The sequence below is a fragment of the Schistocerca piceifrons genome, chromosome 2, assembly GCF_021461385.2.
Source record: "Schistocerca piceifrons isolate TAMUIC-IGC-003096 chromosome 2, iqSchPice1.1, whole genome shotgun sequence".
NCBI classification, from domain to species: domain Eukaryota; kingdom Metazoa; phylum Arthropoda; class Insecta; order Orthoptera; family Acrididae; genus Schistocerca; species Schistocerca piceifrons.
The window spans coordinates 511563259-511581215 of record NC_060139.1 but is presented as its reverse complement, the minus strand read 5'-3'; the positions used below and the strand labels follow the sequence as shown (position 1 = coordinate 511581215).

The window sequence follows — 17957 nt, the reverse complement described above, 5'->3', positions numbered from 1 at the left end:
GAATTCTCCACCTGGTACTCGATTTCTTAGCCCACACAGCTGCACTCACTACCTCCAAATCACAAAATGGCAATATATAAACTCAAATAACAACGGTGACTTACAAATAGCCGGCCGTTGTGGTCGAGCGGTTCTAGGCGCTTCAGTTCGGAACCGCGCCCCTGCTACGGTCGCAGGTTCGAATCCTGCCTTGGGCATGGATGTGTGTGATGTCCTTAGGTTAGTTAGGTTTAAGTAGGTCTAAGTCTAGGGGACTGATGACCTCATATGTTAAGTCCCATAGTGCTCAGAGCCATATTTTTTGACTTATAAATAAAAAATTACAATCCATAAATAAATCCGGAGCAACACTAATACTAACATACAAAACAAAAACACTACGAGCATATGCACCAACCTGATACATATGCATTTTTACAGGATTTAGACAATGTTTTCGAAATACGTGTTATCTCTTTTCGCTTTACCCTGTACACAATTCGAAAGGCAACAGTGACAAGAAACTATCATGTTATTCCCTAAACATCACTGTAAACAAACATTAAAGCGTGTAAAGAAAATGGTGGAAAGAGAACGTACGCTAAACCGCAGTCGTTAGTTAGGCAGCTTAGTTGGGCATTCGCCTGAAGTGTTCTAGGAAAATAACAGAAAATTCTATCAGTCAAACAAACATCTGAACTACTTCGTAATTAAAACAAGGCTAACTTTTCAGCGAAGGCCTCGGATAGACCTGTTATAACCCAAAAAAGTCGTTAAGAACGCTGTTTCATATCATAGCTATGTGCAACAAATATTCTGTGCAACAAGACGTTGAAATCCTCGGAGAATATTCTGTCGTACTTTTTATCGGTACGTAGCGTAACGCATCGATTCCGGGAAACGATGAAGCTAATCACGAATTTCTCCCATCATCCTCTTAGCGGTACACTCTTATCGTCTGCAACTAACTTGAACTGATCTTTATCAAACTCTGGAATAACCAGGAGATATTTTTGAGGCTATAGTGTTTCCCAAGCTAACCGCGACCATAGCCTATATAAGGGACGGTGTGGGAGACCGCCTCTAGCAGTTGCGTACCGCAGAAGCCGGCAATGCGTGCCACACTGTGCTTTGTTGCCGCCCTGCTGGGTGCGGTCAGCGCCCAGTGGGAGCCCAACGTCGTCGACGGCCGGTCGGCCATGGTCCACCTGTTTGAGTGGAAGTGGGTGGACATCGCGTCAGAATGCGAGAACTTCCTGTCGGCCAGGGGCTACGGCGGCGTTCAGGTGAGCCCGCAGTGTTTATGTCTCGGCAGTACACCTTTAAAAAGGCCTATCTCGAGCAGGCATGCAGGCCCTGGCTGCATAAATTTCATTCTTTTTTACTCATTCCCACTTCTCAGGTGACTCAGATACCGCTTACCGTTAATCACCTTAGCGCTTAGGAAACTATACTTGGGTACGGTGTGAAGAATGAGATGATGTTGTAGGATTTAGGTATCGCGTTATTACGATAAAATCTCCCTTACGGACAATTTCCATGATGTTATTTATTATATAGCTACCAGTTTAGGTGCTTCAGTGCACCATCTTTAGGCATTAACTGACGCTGAAGGAGTTAACTCTAGTCGTATACGCAATTCCTCAGTGGTCAATATCTATGAACTGTTTTTCGCAGACTACGTGTAACAACAATGTTGGGTCTCCAAACATCAAGTAGTGGATGGTTGGACACAGCATTAAACAAACACTAATCAGTTGACGTACTGAAGCAAAATATCTTATATCGATCTTCAATGTCAATTTGAGAGATACTTTATTTCTTTATAAATTGTTGCGTCCGTATTCTTGAGCTTTGTCTCGAATACAGAAAGATCAGCGAAACCATTATGACCATCGACCTACTATCGATATAAACCCTTCCAGGTTATAGCAGCATCACCTGGCAAGCAATGACTGCTGGTAAGAGAGAAGCACGGTGCATATACTATCAGTGGGCGTGCTGTTCATGAGTAGAATAGGGAAGCCGCGTGATATATCTGAATTTGACGGACGGCAGACTGTGATGGCCCGAAGAGTCGGCTTGAGTATCTCGGAAATTGCACTACCTTATCGGGTGTTTGAGGAGTGCTGCAGCGAGTGTCTTCAACGCTTGGAGAAACCAAGATGAAACTACATCCTTACGTCGTGGGATTAGGCGGCCACACCTCATTAAGACGTGGAACGTCGTAGGCTGGGCAGGCTGGTGAAGCAGGTCAGGTGGAGCACTGTGGCGGAGCTAATATCAGACTTTAATTCTGGACAGAGAAGAGGTGTTTCAGAACATGTAGTGTACAGAACAAGCCTAACGAAGGGTCTCCGCAGCCGACGACTCAAGCATGTGCCAATGTTAACATCACGACCTCGGCAACTACGACTGAAATGGACACGCGACCATCGGCCAGCATACGTTGGCGCAGTGGCAGAGCTTTGCATGGTCTGATGAACTGAATCCCAATACCTTCTTCGTCGTGCCGATGGGAGGGCGCAAATCAGTCGTCTTCCAGGGGAACAGCTCCTTGAGACCAGTACGGCGGGGCGGAGACAAACTGGAGGCGGCTCTATTATGCTCAGGGAAACATTCCCGTGCGCATCCATGGGCCCTGTGGAGCGCGTCCAAGCCACTATGACGGCCGAGGAGTATAGTACACTGGCTGCAAAGCAAGTACATCCGCCATGACGATCTTGTTTCCCGACAGCAATGGCATTTTTCAGCAAGATAAGCGCCATGTCACGAGCCCAAGAGGGTGATGCAATGGTTAGAGGAACAAAGTGGCGAGTTCCAGCTGATGTGCTGGCCCCCAAACGCGCCAGATCTAAACACGATCTGGGATGTGATTGAAGGTGATGTCACAGCTCATAGCCTCCTTGCCGGGAATTAGGTGATCTGTGTGTACTGATGTGATGCCATCTCCTTCCAGCGATCTGCTAAGGCCTCGTCCCTTCCATACCATGATGGTCATAATGTACTGGATGGCCAGTGTAATGAAGACTAACCAACTGATGTAGTAAAGTAGACAATCTTATGTAGACGGAACTAGTTCTCGTTTTTGGTGTTTAATGAAGTATTTTTATACGTAACTGCAAGTGTCCACTGAACTAAATGTTATCTGTGGATTCTAGGCGCCATCTTTTCGGAGTGCAAGAGAATACTAAAAGTTATTAGATTTCTAAGATGCCAATAAGCTCTACGTGAATTAGGGAGACTTTATTAGGATTCGATCCCATCATTATCACCTGCACCACCATTAGTTCCACTACGCAACTTTATCACTGCGGCTACTCTCTCTCAAGTCTCTGCAATCCATGTCTCCTTCATCTTATGTCTAGCCATCTACTTTTTTTCCTTAATGAGGATTTAAACCGTCATTCTTTGTTCAAATGAGTCCTCCCTATTTGCCATTTCAAACAATCACAGTCATTTAGTTTCAGCTGCCCCATAATGGCAAACGGGTGAGGTGACCCAGTGGCAAGATATGGGTCAGATCCTCTTCTGGCCATCTAAATTTGAATTATCCATCGTTTTCCTAATTTCTTAAGGGAAAACCCAAGATGCTTTACTTTAAATGATTGCGGCTTCTTTCATTTCCCATCCACACCCCATACGAGGGTGTGCTTCTTTCATCACTGTAAGGAGGAAGTTAAATTTTAATCGTCCTTCCTTCTATAATGTTGTCGTTGTGGTCTTCAGTGCTGAGACTGGTTTGATGCAGCTCTCCATGCTACTCTATCCTGTGTAAGCTTCTTCATCTCCCAGTACCTACCGCAACCTACATCCTTCTGAATCTGCTTAGTGTATTCATCTCTTGGTCTCCCTCTTCGATTTTTACCCTCCACGCTGCCCCCCAATACTAAACTGGTGATCCCTTGATGCCTCAGAACATGTCCTACCAACCGATCCCTTCTTTTAGTCAAGTTGTGCCACAAACTTCTCTTCTCCCAATCATATTCAATACTTCCTCATTAGTTACGTGATCTGCCCATCTAATCTTCAGCATTCTTCTGTAGCACCATATTTCGAAATCTTCTCTTCTCTTCTTGTCCAAACTATTTATCGTCCATGTTTCAGTCCCATACATGGCTACACTCCATACAAATACTTTCAGAAACGACTTCCTGACACTTAAATCTATACTCGATGTTAACAAATTTCTCTTCTTCAGAAATGCTTTCCTTGCCATTACCAGCCTTCTATAATACCAGCTTTAAATTCCATTAGTTATCTTATTTCTGTGCCCATTATCCCTGTTCTCGGTATTAAGTAAAAGCGCGCACACTATTCAATTTACATTGCTTTTATTTTCGCTTCGTTCTTGTTTATAATTTACCCACACCTACTTATACTTCCAAACTTCGTTCGATTTATTCTACCCTTAGTAGCGTAAGTTGTCTCTCTACTCCATAGTAGGGCTTTTATTACTGCTCTACCTTGACCTACACTCTTCACAATTTCAGTTTATATGTTGCGTTTTTTTGTTATTTACACTTCTCGGTTTTTACATAACTTACAGCTCGTTATTTCTAGCCTTACCTGCAAGTCTTTCCTATTGTTTCCAGCTGCGACGAATTCTGTCTTGTCCGTGTAGTTTACCAGAGACCACCGCTAGGACTCCTCTTTTAATCTACGAAACAAATAACACTTATAGGCAATACAGAGTACATTCGCCAACACGTATTCTCATGTTATGGCGTTTCATTACTCTGACAGATAGGACGTTTCTAACATATGTGTTACAAAGACATATTTGCTAAGTAGTCTGGCGATCCCAGGGTGATGCAGTGCCATCTGGAGAGGACTACGTGATTGGGAGCAGCGGGCTATGCTAGCGGTGGAGTAAGATCTGGCAGGGTCTCCCACAAATGTCCTTTACAAAAAACATAGATAAAGATTGTTCACAACGGGTTAGACTGTGCGATGCTCCAGAGGTCGTCATGAACACAGTTCACCTCGAGCAGAGGAATTCTAAACAAAAATCTGATCCCGCAGGTAGAAATATTCCTGATAGGCCAATAACCTGTCCAGGTAGAACATCAAACTGACTATAAATTACAGTAAATTAATGCATTCGTTACCGACAGTTTAAAATAAATAGTCATGAAAAAATAGTTACGAGACGATGCAACCAATAAAATCCAAAATGAAAAACTTGGAACCCTTTCATCAAAGGCGAAGGCCCTGTATTGTTTAACGGTTTCCAAAATACGTCCTAAATTTACAATACGAACTACTGCTAGATTCGGTAATCTGAGGATTTGTGCCTCTCTACATTTTTCACACTGTCATTGGAACTGTTGCAGACACGTACATGCCATTAAAAATCCCTACCTCCCCTAGCCAAAACTACCTCGTGAGAGTTTGGTATGAGGGACACGTTTCGTAGAAACCATGTTTGTTCTTCCAGGTATCCCCGCCCAACGAGTACATGGCCATCACCAGCAGCAACAGGCCGTGGTGGGAGCGCTACCAACCTGTCTCCTACAGGATTGTCAGCCGTTCCGGATCCGAGGCCGAGTTCGGCGACATGGTCAGCCGTTGCAACAATGTCGGAGTTCGGTAAGTCTGCTCTCAGTGATTCCAATTCTGTTTACATCTGAAGTAAGCCGTCTTCGTTATGGCAGCAAACGGACACCATACCACAGCTGGCTAGATGTGTACGTTATTACGGCAACAGCCATTCTGTTCCAAGCATCGTTCGATCTATACTTGAGTATTGCTCATCAGTGTGAGATGCGTACCAGGTCGGATTGACGGAGGAGATAGCGAACATCCAAAGAAGAGCGGCGCGTTTCGTCACAGGATTATTTGGTAAGCGTGATAGCGTTACGGAGATGTTTAGCAAACTCAAGTGGCAGACTTTGCAAGAGAGGCGCTCTGCATCGCGGTGTAGCTTGCTGCCCAGGTTTCGAGAGGGTGCGTTCCTGGATGAGGTATCGAATATATTGCTTCCCCCTACTTATATCTCCCGAGGAGACCACGAATGTAAAATTAGAGAGATTGGAGCGCGCATAGACGCTTTCCGGCAGTAGTTCCTCCCGCGAACCATACGCGACTGGAACAGGAAAGGGAGGTAATGACAGTGGCACGTAAAGTGCCCTCCGCCACCCACCGTTGGGTGGCTTGCGGAGTATAAATGTAGATGTAAATGTACTTTTCTGACATAGCATTTATGTCTTCACAGTGGTAAATACTTACAAAACATGTGTAACGAATGTCATTCATAGCTTGCAATGCAGCGGTAACAGAAATGTATGTCGTATTCAACAATGAGCGTGAATGATCTCTTGGTATTCCGTATTCTTATAGTAGAGATAATTCATAATTAATCTCACTATTGTGAAAACCACAACCAAGAAGAAAATAGCCGACGTGGTACCTTACCCTGCTTAACCATATGGAACCGAGCGTATGAGAAAAGTTTCCAAGATCCAGGGGCATTCACACAAACAACGTACAATAATGTGTTTGACTATCGTGTACGGAATCTTTGTAAGTTCTCTAGCAACGTTTCTTCTATCGTACCGTTCGTCTTGCAGATAAAAAAAAACACTGAAATATCTAGGAATGAGAAGGCAAGACGCGATAATCTTTACTAGATTATGTCAGTTTCCACCTGACAGTGTCGTCATCGGGGATATAAATGTCCTCGCAGTAGGTAAAAACATGAAGGTAAACAGTTTTCCACTTACATCCTGAAGCATCTCTCACTTTGTTATACTCAGAGCAGTAATTTTAACGTTCTTGGTTTACTATTATTGCGTCAGAGAAGGATTAATTGTACACTGTTTGTATTTCCACATTTCATTCAATAGTAATTTACACTTACATTTACAAGTCATACCGACGAAAGATGAAGGTAGGCATTAAAATGCAAAAATATTGGTTTCTAACCGTGTATATTCCATTATCAATTATACTAATAAGTGTATTTCGCAGACTTTAGCAGAAAAGTAAACTGTATTACGTTGACACAGACAGTTTCAACTGATTAGTTTTATACCCTTCTTTGTGGCAGAATCTACGTGGACGCTGTCATCAATCACATGAGTGCCTCATGGGACGGTCTGAGCGGCGTTGGCGGCAGCAAACCTAGTGGATACAACTACCCAGACGTCCCATACACGCAATCTGATTTCCATTACCCACCGTGTACCGTGAACAACTACCAAGACGCTACCAACGTAAGTAGTTACAATATTTCAACGTAGAAAAAGAGAATATCGATTTTTCTGTAGCGGCTATCAAACATCACCGATAATAGATCTCACTCTTTCTAGTGTAGATTAATTTTTTATGCTTTTACGCTTCAGTTTGAATTCAAGCGAAGTACAAGGCACTATTGACTAAAGAGTAGCTTCAATGGAAATCAAAGCAAATACGAGTATAATGTTCCAAGATTCTAAGCTAGCGTTAATGCCTCTTTGGAACTCACAAAAGTTGGGCAGTCGATCGCTTTTAATTTAGAAAATATTTTACCATCGTGGTCACGTGCCAATCTTAGTGAGTTACTGACATTTACCTTTACGACGGGAGAAAAGTTCATATAAGCTAATGGTCTATCTATCATATAAAAGTCAGCTCAATCTGATTTCTTGATTTGTTGATGTGTTTCTGGGACGGAGCGTGTAGCCAACTGAACACATGCGGAGGCGAATGTTCAATATCACGCAAGTATTAACCCAAACGATCAGTTTAATATAATCATTCTGGTGTTGGTCTGAAATTATGGGGAGAGATCATAGAAACCCTTCTAAATTATTTGTTGCCCTCCGATGTCAGGCAAGCGTACCGGCTTGCCGCTGTCCACATATGTGGCCTCAGTGTGTAACTGAGCAGGTCATTTGAAATATGTAGTGGATCAGAAAATAACGGAACGCTGCTACTGTTCCTATTCATTCTCATTCTGTACCAGAAGAATCTTTTATTTGTTAATATTTGGCTTATAAATACGTTCTAGGATATGACTGGGAGTTATTACTAACTCATACAGGTTGTATCATTTATCTTGACCACCACAAATAACTGTTTGTCCAGATGCAAAATACAAAATGCTTCAAGCAAATGTTCTTTAGCCGTCAGGAGGACATCAATCAGCATGATTGCCTTCATTGTAGTTTTGTTTTTTACAAAGACATGAACAGCAGTATGACTTTTTAAAATGGCACCCTGGATTTTTTATTTGGTAATTCATTTCCTCTCCTAAAGACCTATTCAAAAATGTATCGCAGTGTGCCATTCACTGAATCACAACGTTGGTAATTACATAACACGACACTGACTTTGAGGCTGGAATCACTAACTTGCTGGAGATGTCAGAAAACAAATGACAACCAAGTAAAAACATAACACAAAATTGACTTTTGAGTCTCTTGTACCATTGACCAGGAGTAGAGCATTCAAAGGTACTCAATGTGGTGACCCAGGACCTCGAAACACTGATTCACTCGTTGAATGAAAGAATTATTTACTGCTTCCAGTGTTGCCTGCTGAAGATAATTACAAACAAGCACGATACGTTCCTGCATGTCCTCTGGAGTTGTTGGAATATCGCGATAGACAACGTCTTTAATGCATCCCCAACACAAAAGTTCAGAGGATTTCAATCAGGAGACCTAGCAGGCCAAGTAACTGTTCCTCCTCGAACAATCCATCTGGCAGGATGCCTTCGGTTCAGAACACGACGTACTCGCAAAGCATTGTGTACAGGACATCCATCGTGTTGATACCACACAATCATTCTGGTTCATAGCGGCACATCATCCAGAAGAAGAGGAAGAATTCGTATGAGGAATTTGACAAACGCTGTGCCCATACCATTGATGAAATAGTGCTCAATAATTGTAGTACCAAGCATCCCACACCAGACGTTCACCCTCCATTGACGCTGATGTTCCTCCTGTCTAAGCCATAGTGGGTTGTCGCTGGACCAGTAATGCAGGTTCCTTGTATTTACCTGTCCTTTGTTTGAGAAGGAACATTCATCGGTAAATAGAACATTGGAGAAGAAGTTCGGGTTGGCGAGGATTTGCTGCTGTGTCCACTGACAGAACTGTACACGATTCTGGAAATGATTCCCATGCATCTCTTGATGTCGGTGTACATGGTAAGGATGAAACCGGTGACGTGTAAGAATACGACGTACACTGGTCTTAGGAATGCCAGTCTTGTGTTCAAGCTGTCGTGTGCTCACATGTGGATTCATAGCAAAGGAACTTCGGCCGCTTCGTACGTGCGAGTGCTAAGACGATTGCGTTGTCGTTGGTTGAAACTTCCCGTTTTTTTAATTTCGCAACAAGACGAGAAAACATCCGTCGGGAAGGTAGGTTCTTGTCAAGATATCGCTCTCTGTACAGTTCCGCTGCCTGCGTAGCATTTCGGCAACCTTCAACAACAACAACAACAACAACAATAAAAGAAACGTTATGTCGATGCAGTTTGTACGAAGGACAGCTTTTACTGTGTGCCTACTCTACACGACAGTATTTAAAAGGACTAAAATACTGTTCTAAATGAAACCGTACATAAGAAAACAGTATTGCAATTACTCAATTACTATTCTGATAGCTTACATTCCCCATAGATGAGTAGCATTTCTACCTTCTCTTCGCTGGTGTACATTCTACTCACACAACTCTTCAACTGAAGTTGGTTGACGGAATGACGGGTGTGCATTCTCCTCATGTTTATATTTGTGCTCTGTCAACGTGAGCACGTGGATGTGTTCCATTACCCCGAATACCTTAACCAAGCGCTGGGAGCGTCAACGTCAATGTCATGTTATGTAATTAATAACGTTATGTTTCAATGAATGGTACTCTGTGATAGATTTTTGAATAGGTCTTTCAGAGAGGCAATGAATTACCGAATAAAAAATACAGAGTGCCAATTAAAAAAGTCATATCCCTGTTCATATCTTTGTAAAGAACAAAGCTACAACGAAGGCAATCATGCTGATTGATGTCTCCCTGACGGCTATAGAACATTTGCTTGAAACAGTTTGTAATTTTCATCTGGACTAACATTTATTTAGGGTGGTCAAGATAAATGGGGCACCCTGTATATTATTACCGAATTTGTACGAGTGTTAAAAATCAGTAAATAGCAGAATATTCTCTACACATATTTGTTAGCATTTAAATTGTTGGACAGCCCTGAGTCAGTGTTTGGAGTGAGTACAATTATCATTTCTCACCACAGGTACGTAACTGTGAACTTTCTGGACTCCACGATCTGAATGACGGATCTGAGTCTGTGCGTGGAAAGATTGCCGCCTACATGAACACTCTCATCGGCAAGGGAGTTGCTGGTTTCAGGTAGGTTCACCAAGCAGAAATTTTGTGTGTGTTATGTAACTATGGCACATAAAAGGAAGTGTGTCACCAGGAAATTCTGTTGGCCTTGATCCGATTTGCTGTACGTTACTCAGAGAATGCCCAGCATGTGATTTAGAGTGACTATTACTTTCTTTTCCTTTTTTGTGAAAGAACAGTTTCTTTGAAAAATGTATACATCAGCCATGTAAGTAGAAAAGTTATCATCTTGGAAGATACAGTCCCTATTTTATAACATAAAACTGTTTCATGGATGCTACCTGCCATGCCAATAAATTTTTGTAAAGTCGGTTAGAGACCTTATATTCAAATTAAATATTTTTCGAAAGTGTTTGACAGAATATGTATATTTCTGGATAATGTCAGCAAAAATAAATTTAAGAGTCAATGTAAGAACAACTAGAAAAGATAGGCCAGAAAATTTCACGCTTATTTGTTTTCCGCCCGGTTAACAGTTCGGTCTGTGACGGTGTTATTTCTTCTCTTCAGAATTGACGCAGCTAAGCACATGTGGCCCGACAACCTGGCCATGATCTACAGCCAGCTGAGCGATCTGGACAGTGGTGTATTTGGAAGCGGGAAGAGACCTTTCATCTACCAGGAGGTCATTGATCCTGGTGAGACATTAAACATATCTGACAGGGTGTATATTGAAACAGTATATGTTACAAAGGTCAGGAAGTATATGATGTGGTTTTCTTTTCATTTTTAGGCACTGAAGCGGTCAAGAAATCTGAATATGTCGGCCTTGGAAGAGTGTGCGAATTCCAGTATGGAACCGAGCTAGCAAACTGCTTTAACAGACAAAACCAGCTGAAGTGGCTAGTCAACTTCGGTAAGAAAAATTATCTCACAACGCATGTCATTACATTGCGTATGTCATTACATTGTGGCCTAATGTCCTCAACTTTTAATTTAGAAATGATAGAGTTTACGTGTTGGACCAACATCCGTCTGATTCATATCTTCAAATCTTTTCTATAGTCATTAGAGATATAATCAGTTCCTATGCGTGATGCTACAGGGGTAACACTTGCACCTTGCCAACATGTGGTATAGACATTACATCCTATAATGAAATTTGCTGTTTGAGTAATGATTTCTAGTTTACAGCTTGTGATGGCTAATTTTACACTCACGGCATGGCACGGGACATCACACGATGATAGTGATGTATTCATCTCGTTGACAGATTAGACACTGCATGTTATGCAGCTATCTTGATGTCGTGAAATGGCTGGTGTCTTCTTCTTCCTCTGGTGCTTCTAATGCGTCAATTATTATGTAAACCCTTCTCATCCAGCACCGAGCCCAGCTTTTGTTCCTCCTCTAAATGTTTCCAGTATTTACCTTTTCATTCCCCACGTGTAACGCATACACATTGCTCATTTTTTCTGTCCATTTAACGCCTTAAATGCTTCTCCAAATTCACATCTGGAAAGCATCGAGGTAGTCGTCCTCTCTCCCTCGCAGTGTCCGTGGTTCTGCAAAGTACGAACAACAAGTCATACAATACAATTCACTACAGTTTTCCTTAACAGCTATTTTAATGGACCATGGGAAATGCTTCTTTGTGTAAAATATTTATTTCATGACACGTATTCTTGTTTTCATTTCTTGGTTACATGCCGTGTCACTGGTTATTTTACATCCTAGCTACGGAAAGTTATCAACTTCTTTCACTAAATTATTAGAAACTTTCACTTTTACCTTCTTTCGTTGTCTTGTAAAAACCATTGCGTCAGTAGTCTTTACATTTATTTTTGTTCCATGCTCTTCACAACTAGTTTTTCACTTCCTTTAAAATACTGTTAAGTGGGTTATCATTTTCACTTAGTAGTACCATGTCATCAGCAAATCTTACACATTTGATTATCTTTTCTTGTACTGTCAAATCACTCTTTTGTTGGAAGCAGTTTTTAACTAATTCATCTAAAAAATATTAAACAGTTTATGTGAAAGAAAAAAGACTTTTCTAACCCCTCTCGCAGTTTCATTTGTGTCTGTCACCTCACTTTTTTTCTTACTCTTACCTTTTGTGACTTGTCGCATGGTTTCTGTATGATGCAGTACAAGACGCTTTATTCTCTGCATCTAATTTCAGGTGAATCCTGGGGCCTAGTAGCCGGAAGCAGTGCCCTTGTGTTCATCGATAACCACGACAACCAGAGAGGTCACGGAGGTGGTGGCAGCGTCATCACTTTCCAGACCCCTAAGCTGTACAAGGTAGGTTCCTCTCTTGTAACTGCTCGCAAAAGTAAATACTTTCATACACCAGTATTTTTGGACGTGTGTTGCAGATAACTCACTTTACCGAGACATGCATTTCTCTTTGAGTTAACTATCTTAATAATCATCACCTGAATTGGTACCAATTTTATGTGACGAAGAAAATTAAATATCACGCTTAATACACCAACACGAAAATCCCAGACTTCACTTTTTTGCTCAATGTAGCGCACTTATTACGCTTTGGTTGCAAGGCAAGGAAGGAATGAGCCGTGAGAGATCGACCATCCTTGATAACGTCCATACATGTCAACGTAATTTATTAAACTCACAACTACTACAATGGAAACAGATAACGTTAATTAAAAAGTAAACACAGTCCAAGCGGCATGCAGTAAACAATACATCCAAAACATTTGCTTAAGTCCCGCGTGTGTGAACCCACAAGGACTAAGGTGCTGCCTCACGACAACGATGTGAAATTACACAGCAATATGCTTTCGTCGTGCAGGAGACAAAAGGGGCTTTACAGTGCGACAATGAAAAATTGTTCAAATGGCTTTGAGCACTATGGGACTCAACATCTCAGGTCACCAGTCCCCTAGAACTTAGAATTACTTAAACCTAACCAACCTAAGGACATCATACACATCTATGCCCGAGGCAGGAGTCGAACTTGCGACCGTAGCGGTAGCGCGGTTCCAGACTGAAGCGCCTAGAGCCGCTCCGCCACACTGGCCGGCAGTGTTTGACTGTCTAGCAGGTTGTGGTTACGTTTAGATTTCCACTGAAGATATCTTTGTGATTGTAGCAGCTCTCTAACGCGTCTGTTGACTTGTTCGATTGGTGCTCAAGATTTTCGGTACTGGAGATAAAGTCTCCATGTTGACCGCTCAAGTAATCTGAAATCTGTTTTTCTGCTGCTCTTGTGAAGCAAAGCTATCCGCCTACCGTTCGTTAACACACAGAAAATTACTGCATTTTTTCCTCGACGCAAGATGACCTTGTCTCACACAGAGATTGTCCTTACAGAGAACTATGCCAGTAAATTTCTTTCCAGTTTCTCTCCCTCTCGTAGAGTTCCAGAAAAGCCCCTTGGACGCTACATTTGCCTTGAACTCGGCATCTTGGTCTTTCGCTCAGTTCGTCTGCTCATCCATAATAATGCGGACATACTCGTACAGAGAAAAGTTCGCTGTACTTTCGCTGAGCTTTTCGACCGTTACGTTCTGCTGCTGCATTAGGAAAGAACAGGTGTCGCAGTTCTCTCCACGTGTATCACTTCACGTTAAGTAGTGAAACAGTAAGAGAGGCAGTATAGCGCTACATGCTACTCAGTGGCTCAGTGCGAACGCAAGGCTGTCATAAAACTAAGCCTGAATCAACTTTGGTGTAGCAGTGTTTTAAGAAGGAGAATTTTTAGTCCCTTCTCCACGGGCGTATTTGCATAGGTCTAGTGCTCTCTCAAAATTCTTTTCCGACACCTGATTGTTTCCCGAAATACATTTGTTGTTGGCTCTGTCGCAGTATTTTTTAGAGTGGACATTACATTTCTGAATTCTCCGTGTATGTATTTCACTTGCTGTAAAGTTTTCACCAGATCTTATACAAACTTTGGTGAGATTCAAGTAGAAGAGATCCATAAAATTATTGGGATTAAATTTTGATAAGAAACCCAGTCGAAATACCTATACCTACACAAATATTTAGTTCTAACGTGAATTATATCAAACCTTCTTTGATGTGAGTATTTCCATCCTCCACCACTAATTCGGCATACCACTACCCATAATAACAAGTGTAGAACTGCAACTGTGTATGCTGTACCATAAACAAAGTGCATGTCTCGCAGTTCTCTCCGTGTGCAGTGCTACGTCTTGCTGAATGGAATTAGAAAAACTGTCATTAAACCCGCTTATGATATTAATTAGTTGATAATATTTTCAGATGGCGAACGCCTTCATGTTGGCGTGGCCGTTCGGCTTCCCACGAGTGATGTCCAGCTACGAATTCAGCACCTCAGATGACGGACCACCACAGGACAGCAACCAGGCCATCATCACTCCCACCATCAACTCTGACGGCTCCTGCGCCCGCCCGTGGGTGTGCGAGCACCGCTGGAGGCAGATATACAACATGGTCGGCTTCAGGAATGTCGCTGGAAGTAAGTACATACTGTCATTTAGCTCGTGTTCTGGATAACTTCGTATGTATTTCGAAAGGATTATTTTTTCTAACAATTTGGTATCGGCCATTCACGACCTTTTTCTTACTTTTCTTAGAAGTAATTTCTCGAGATGTATGAGTGTGGTGTGTACGTATCGAGCGAAATTTTTGATTACGCGAACGAAGAAACGAAACCTAGTCTACTCCATAAGCACGTGAAACGTCTCTAACCCACAGTGGAGTAGGATTTACATTTCAGTCTTGCTGTAAGTTCTTCTGTAACGGCTTTAAATCATTGAAAATGCATCGTTGAAATGTAGCCCTATCTTTCAGTGGCCCAGCTGTTAAACTCATACTCAGCACTACATATTTGGAACCAGATGTGGCTGGGTAAGAAGATTGACGAGGATTTAACATTTTGTTTCTTGATTAAATTCAAGTTCGAGAAAGGAACGTTCCTTCAGCGTACAATGAAACAGGAACGCAGAAAGAGGAAAGCATTTATGTGAATTCTCAAGTATCGTAAGACGACGAATTAGTATTTTCAGGTACATTGCTGAAAAATCTGAACTGATAAAGGCATGCAGATGGGCAGATGACCCTAAATATCCCACGCTTCATAGGCGGGTGGAATGGTAAGAATCCTTCTATGTGCCACAGTGGTACATACTCTTTGCCACACAGTACACAGAAGTTTTCAGAGTTAGAATGAAGTGTATGGTGCCCAAGGAAGAGAAACCGTGAAAAGAGAAGCAGCCTTCCAGACAACGGCACGGATAGAATGACCTTGAATAAACCAATCGCAGTCTAAGTTTCAGAACCGACGAAGATGGCTGCTGCTCCACACACAAACCAGCTTGATATCCTGACCTGACGAGAATCATAGCTAGCAGCGATTCTCCAGGCTAAATGCTCTGCTAGAATAAGTAGACCTGTTCTGTCATGGTGAGCCGTGCCAGTGATGTGTGAGCATCGTAAACGTCCCTTAAGTCCAGGCTGAGTTCTATACCAGACGTTAAGTATCAGCATATTTCATTAAGCAAGTTTCATACACAAACAGCAGCAATACAATAGCAGTAAGCAACGTTGTTACACTGTCTGTTATTGGAGGTCGTTTCCCTTTTCTTGATTTTGCTCCAAACCATTATCACATAGTCTTTTCCCCTTTTTTCCATCGATCTATGATAATTTTTCTTTATCATACGTTAGTCAGTTTTTTTCTGTTACAAGGAGAGACACAGAAGCTGCTGTTGCTACTAGCCCTGGTAAGCAGTGTTGTTCCAGTGGACAGCGTACAAAATCCCTGGTGGGCAGTAGGAGAACTATTGACGCTAGCGTAAGAGATTGTCGTGAAGAGAGTTACGTGACCTGAACCATTAGATACGATCCCTGATACAACATTTTTATGATACATTGTTTTCCTCACACCAGCTTCATTTTATATGCCTGTGACTTGCTCACTGGCCTGGAAAAAGTGTAAATGATATCAATTAGCACGTCGTTAATATTCATTAAACACTAATCACCGGTGGCTACAGACAAGTGTAATACATACCACCCTCTGGCAGGCACTTAAGTGTGATTTGCAGAGTATCCATGTAGATGTGACACACTGAACTGTTGTCTCTGGAGCTTTATGTATTGTCGCTAAACATTAAACGTTATTATCGTGAAATAGGGAGACAGAGCCAAAGATATTATGCACGAATCGAGGTGTCGGTCATTAAAACAAACTTCAATGACTAACTTTTACCTGAGAGAATGAAAATGTGTTGTTGGAGCCCACCTATAGAGAGAGAGTGGAATGGCAGAGAAGTAGCTTGAAGGTGGTTTCATGAACTCTCTGGCAGGCACTTAACTGCGAATTGCTGAGTAATCACGTAGATGTAGATTTTACAGACAAATCCAGTACATGACATTTTCTATCGTTATCTTTGCAGCTACCGAGGTTGCCAACTGGTGGGACAATGACAACTACCAGATAGCCTTCTCTCGAGGCACTGTAGGCTTCATTGCCATCAACAACGAGGCCAGTGCGGACCTGAAGCAAACTCTACAGGTATGTCCAGTGTTAAGATGAGCTGTGGTGCCCCGAAATGTGACATGATGCAGTGACAGTAACGAGGCGGTCTCTTGTTACAGACTGGTCTTGCGGGAGGCACCTACTGTGACGTCATTTCTGGTGAGGTGAGCGGCAGCAGCTGCACAGGCAAGTCAGTCACCGTGAACTCCGACGGAACCGCCTACATCGAGATCCTGGTCTCGGAGGACGACGGTGTTCTCGCCATCCACACTGGTGTAAGTAAACTACAGTGCTAATTTCATCTGTCGCACTTAATTCTCTCAAATCGAGTTTCATTGATTAATAGACGAGCTTTCGTACAAAAAGTTGCCATTATGGTGGACGTGACTCTACCATTCTCGAATTCTGTCGTTTCGGTTGTTGTCTTCTTCAGTCCGAAGACTGGTTTGATTCTAGCCCTCCATGTTACTCTATCCTGTTCAAGCTTCAGCTCCTAGCAACTACTGCAACTTCCTTGTTAATGAATCTGCTTACTGTATTCACCCCTTCGTCTCTCTCTACAACTTGAACTCCACGTACTTCCCTCCAGTACTAAATCCGTAACCCCTTGAGGTCTCAGAATGTGTCCTATGAACCGAACCCATCTTACAGTCAAGTTTTGTCACAAATTTATTTTCTCCCCAATTCTGTTCTCCCCTCATTAGTTACGTGATCTGCCCATTCTGAGGCACCCCACTTCAAAATCTTCTATTCTTGTCATGTCTAAACTATTTGTCGTCCATGCTCCACTTCCATACATGACTGCATTCCGTACAAGTACTTTCAGAAGAGACTTCCTGGCACTCAAATCTATACTCGTTGTCATCAAATTTCTCTTTTTGAGAAAAACTTTTCTTGCCTTGCTAATTTACATTTTATATATTCTCTACTTCGACCATAACCAGTTATTTTTCTGCCAAAATAACAAAATTCATCTACAACTTTAAGTGTATTATTTCCCATTGTAATTTCGTCAACGTCACCCGATTTGATTCGACTACATTCCATTATCCTTGTTTTCCTGTTCTCGGTGTTCATATTATATCCTCCTCTCAATACACTGTCCATTTAATTCAATTTCTCTTCCAAGCCCTTTGCTGTCTTCGACAGAATTACAATACCATCAGCAAACCTTTAAGGTTTTTATTTCTTCT

General features: G+C 42.2%; 1 protein-coding gene across 1 annotated transcript; it reads left to right on the top strand.

Moving 5' to 3' along the window:
* Nucleotides 1-1091: 1091 nt before the first annotated feature.
* On the top strand, nt 1092-17060 carry LOC124775527 (alpha-amylase-like). Its single transcript, XM_047250359.1, has 10 exons — nt 1092-1265; nt 5420-5571; nt 7031-7196; nt 10213-10328; nt 10836-10963; nt 11059-11181; nt 12451-12572; nt 14523-14739; nt 16682-16800; nt 16884-17060. The coding sequence occupies exons 1-10, from the start codon at nt 1092-1094 to the stop codon at nt 17058-17060; spliced, it is 1494 nt and encodes a 497-aa protein (XP_047106315.1).
* Nucleotides 17061-17957: the final 897 nt, after the last annotated feature.

Coding starts and splice junctions, on each gene's coding strand:
- LOC124775527 (XM_047250359.1), top strand. CDS start 1,092: ATGCGTGCCACACTGTGCTTTGTTGCCGCCCTGCTGGGTGCGGTCAGC. Junction 1,266..5,419: donor GGGGCTACGGCGGCGTTCAG/GTGAGCCCGCAG, acceptor TTGTTCTTCCAG/GTATCCCCGCCCAACGAGTA. Junction 7,197..10,212: donor ACTACCAAGACGCTACCAAC/GTAAGTAGTTAC, acceptor TTCTCACCACAG/GTACGTAACTGTGAACTTTC.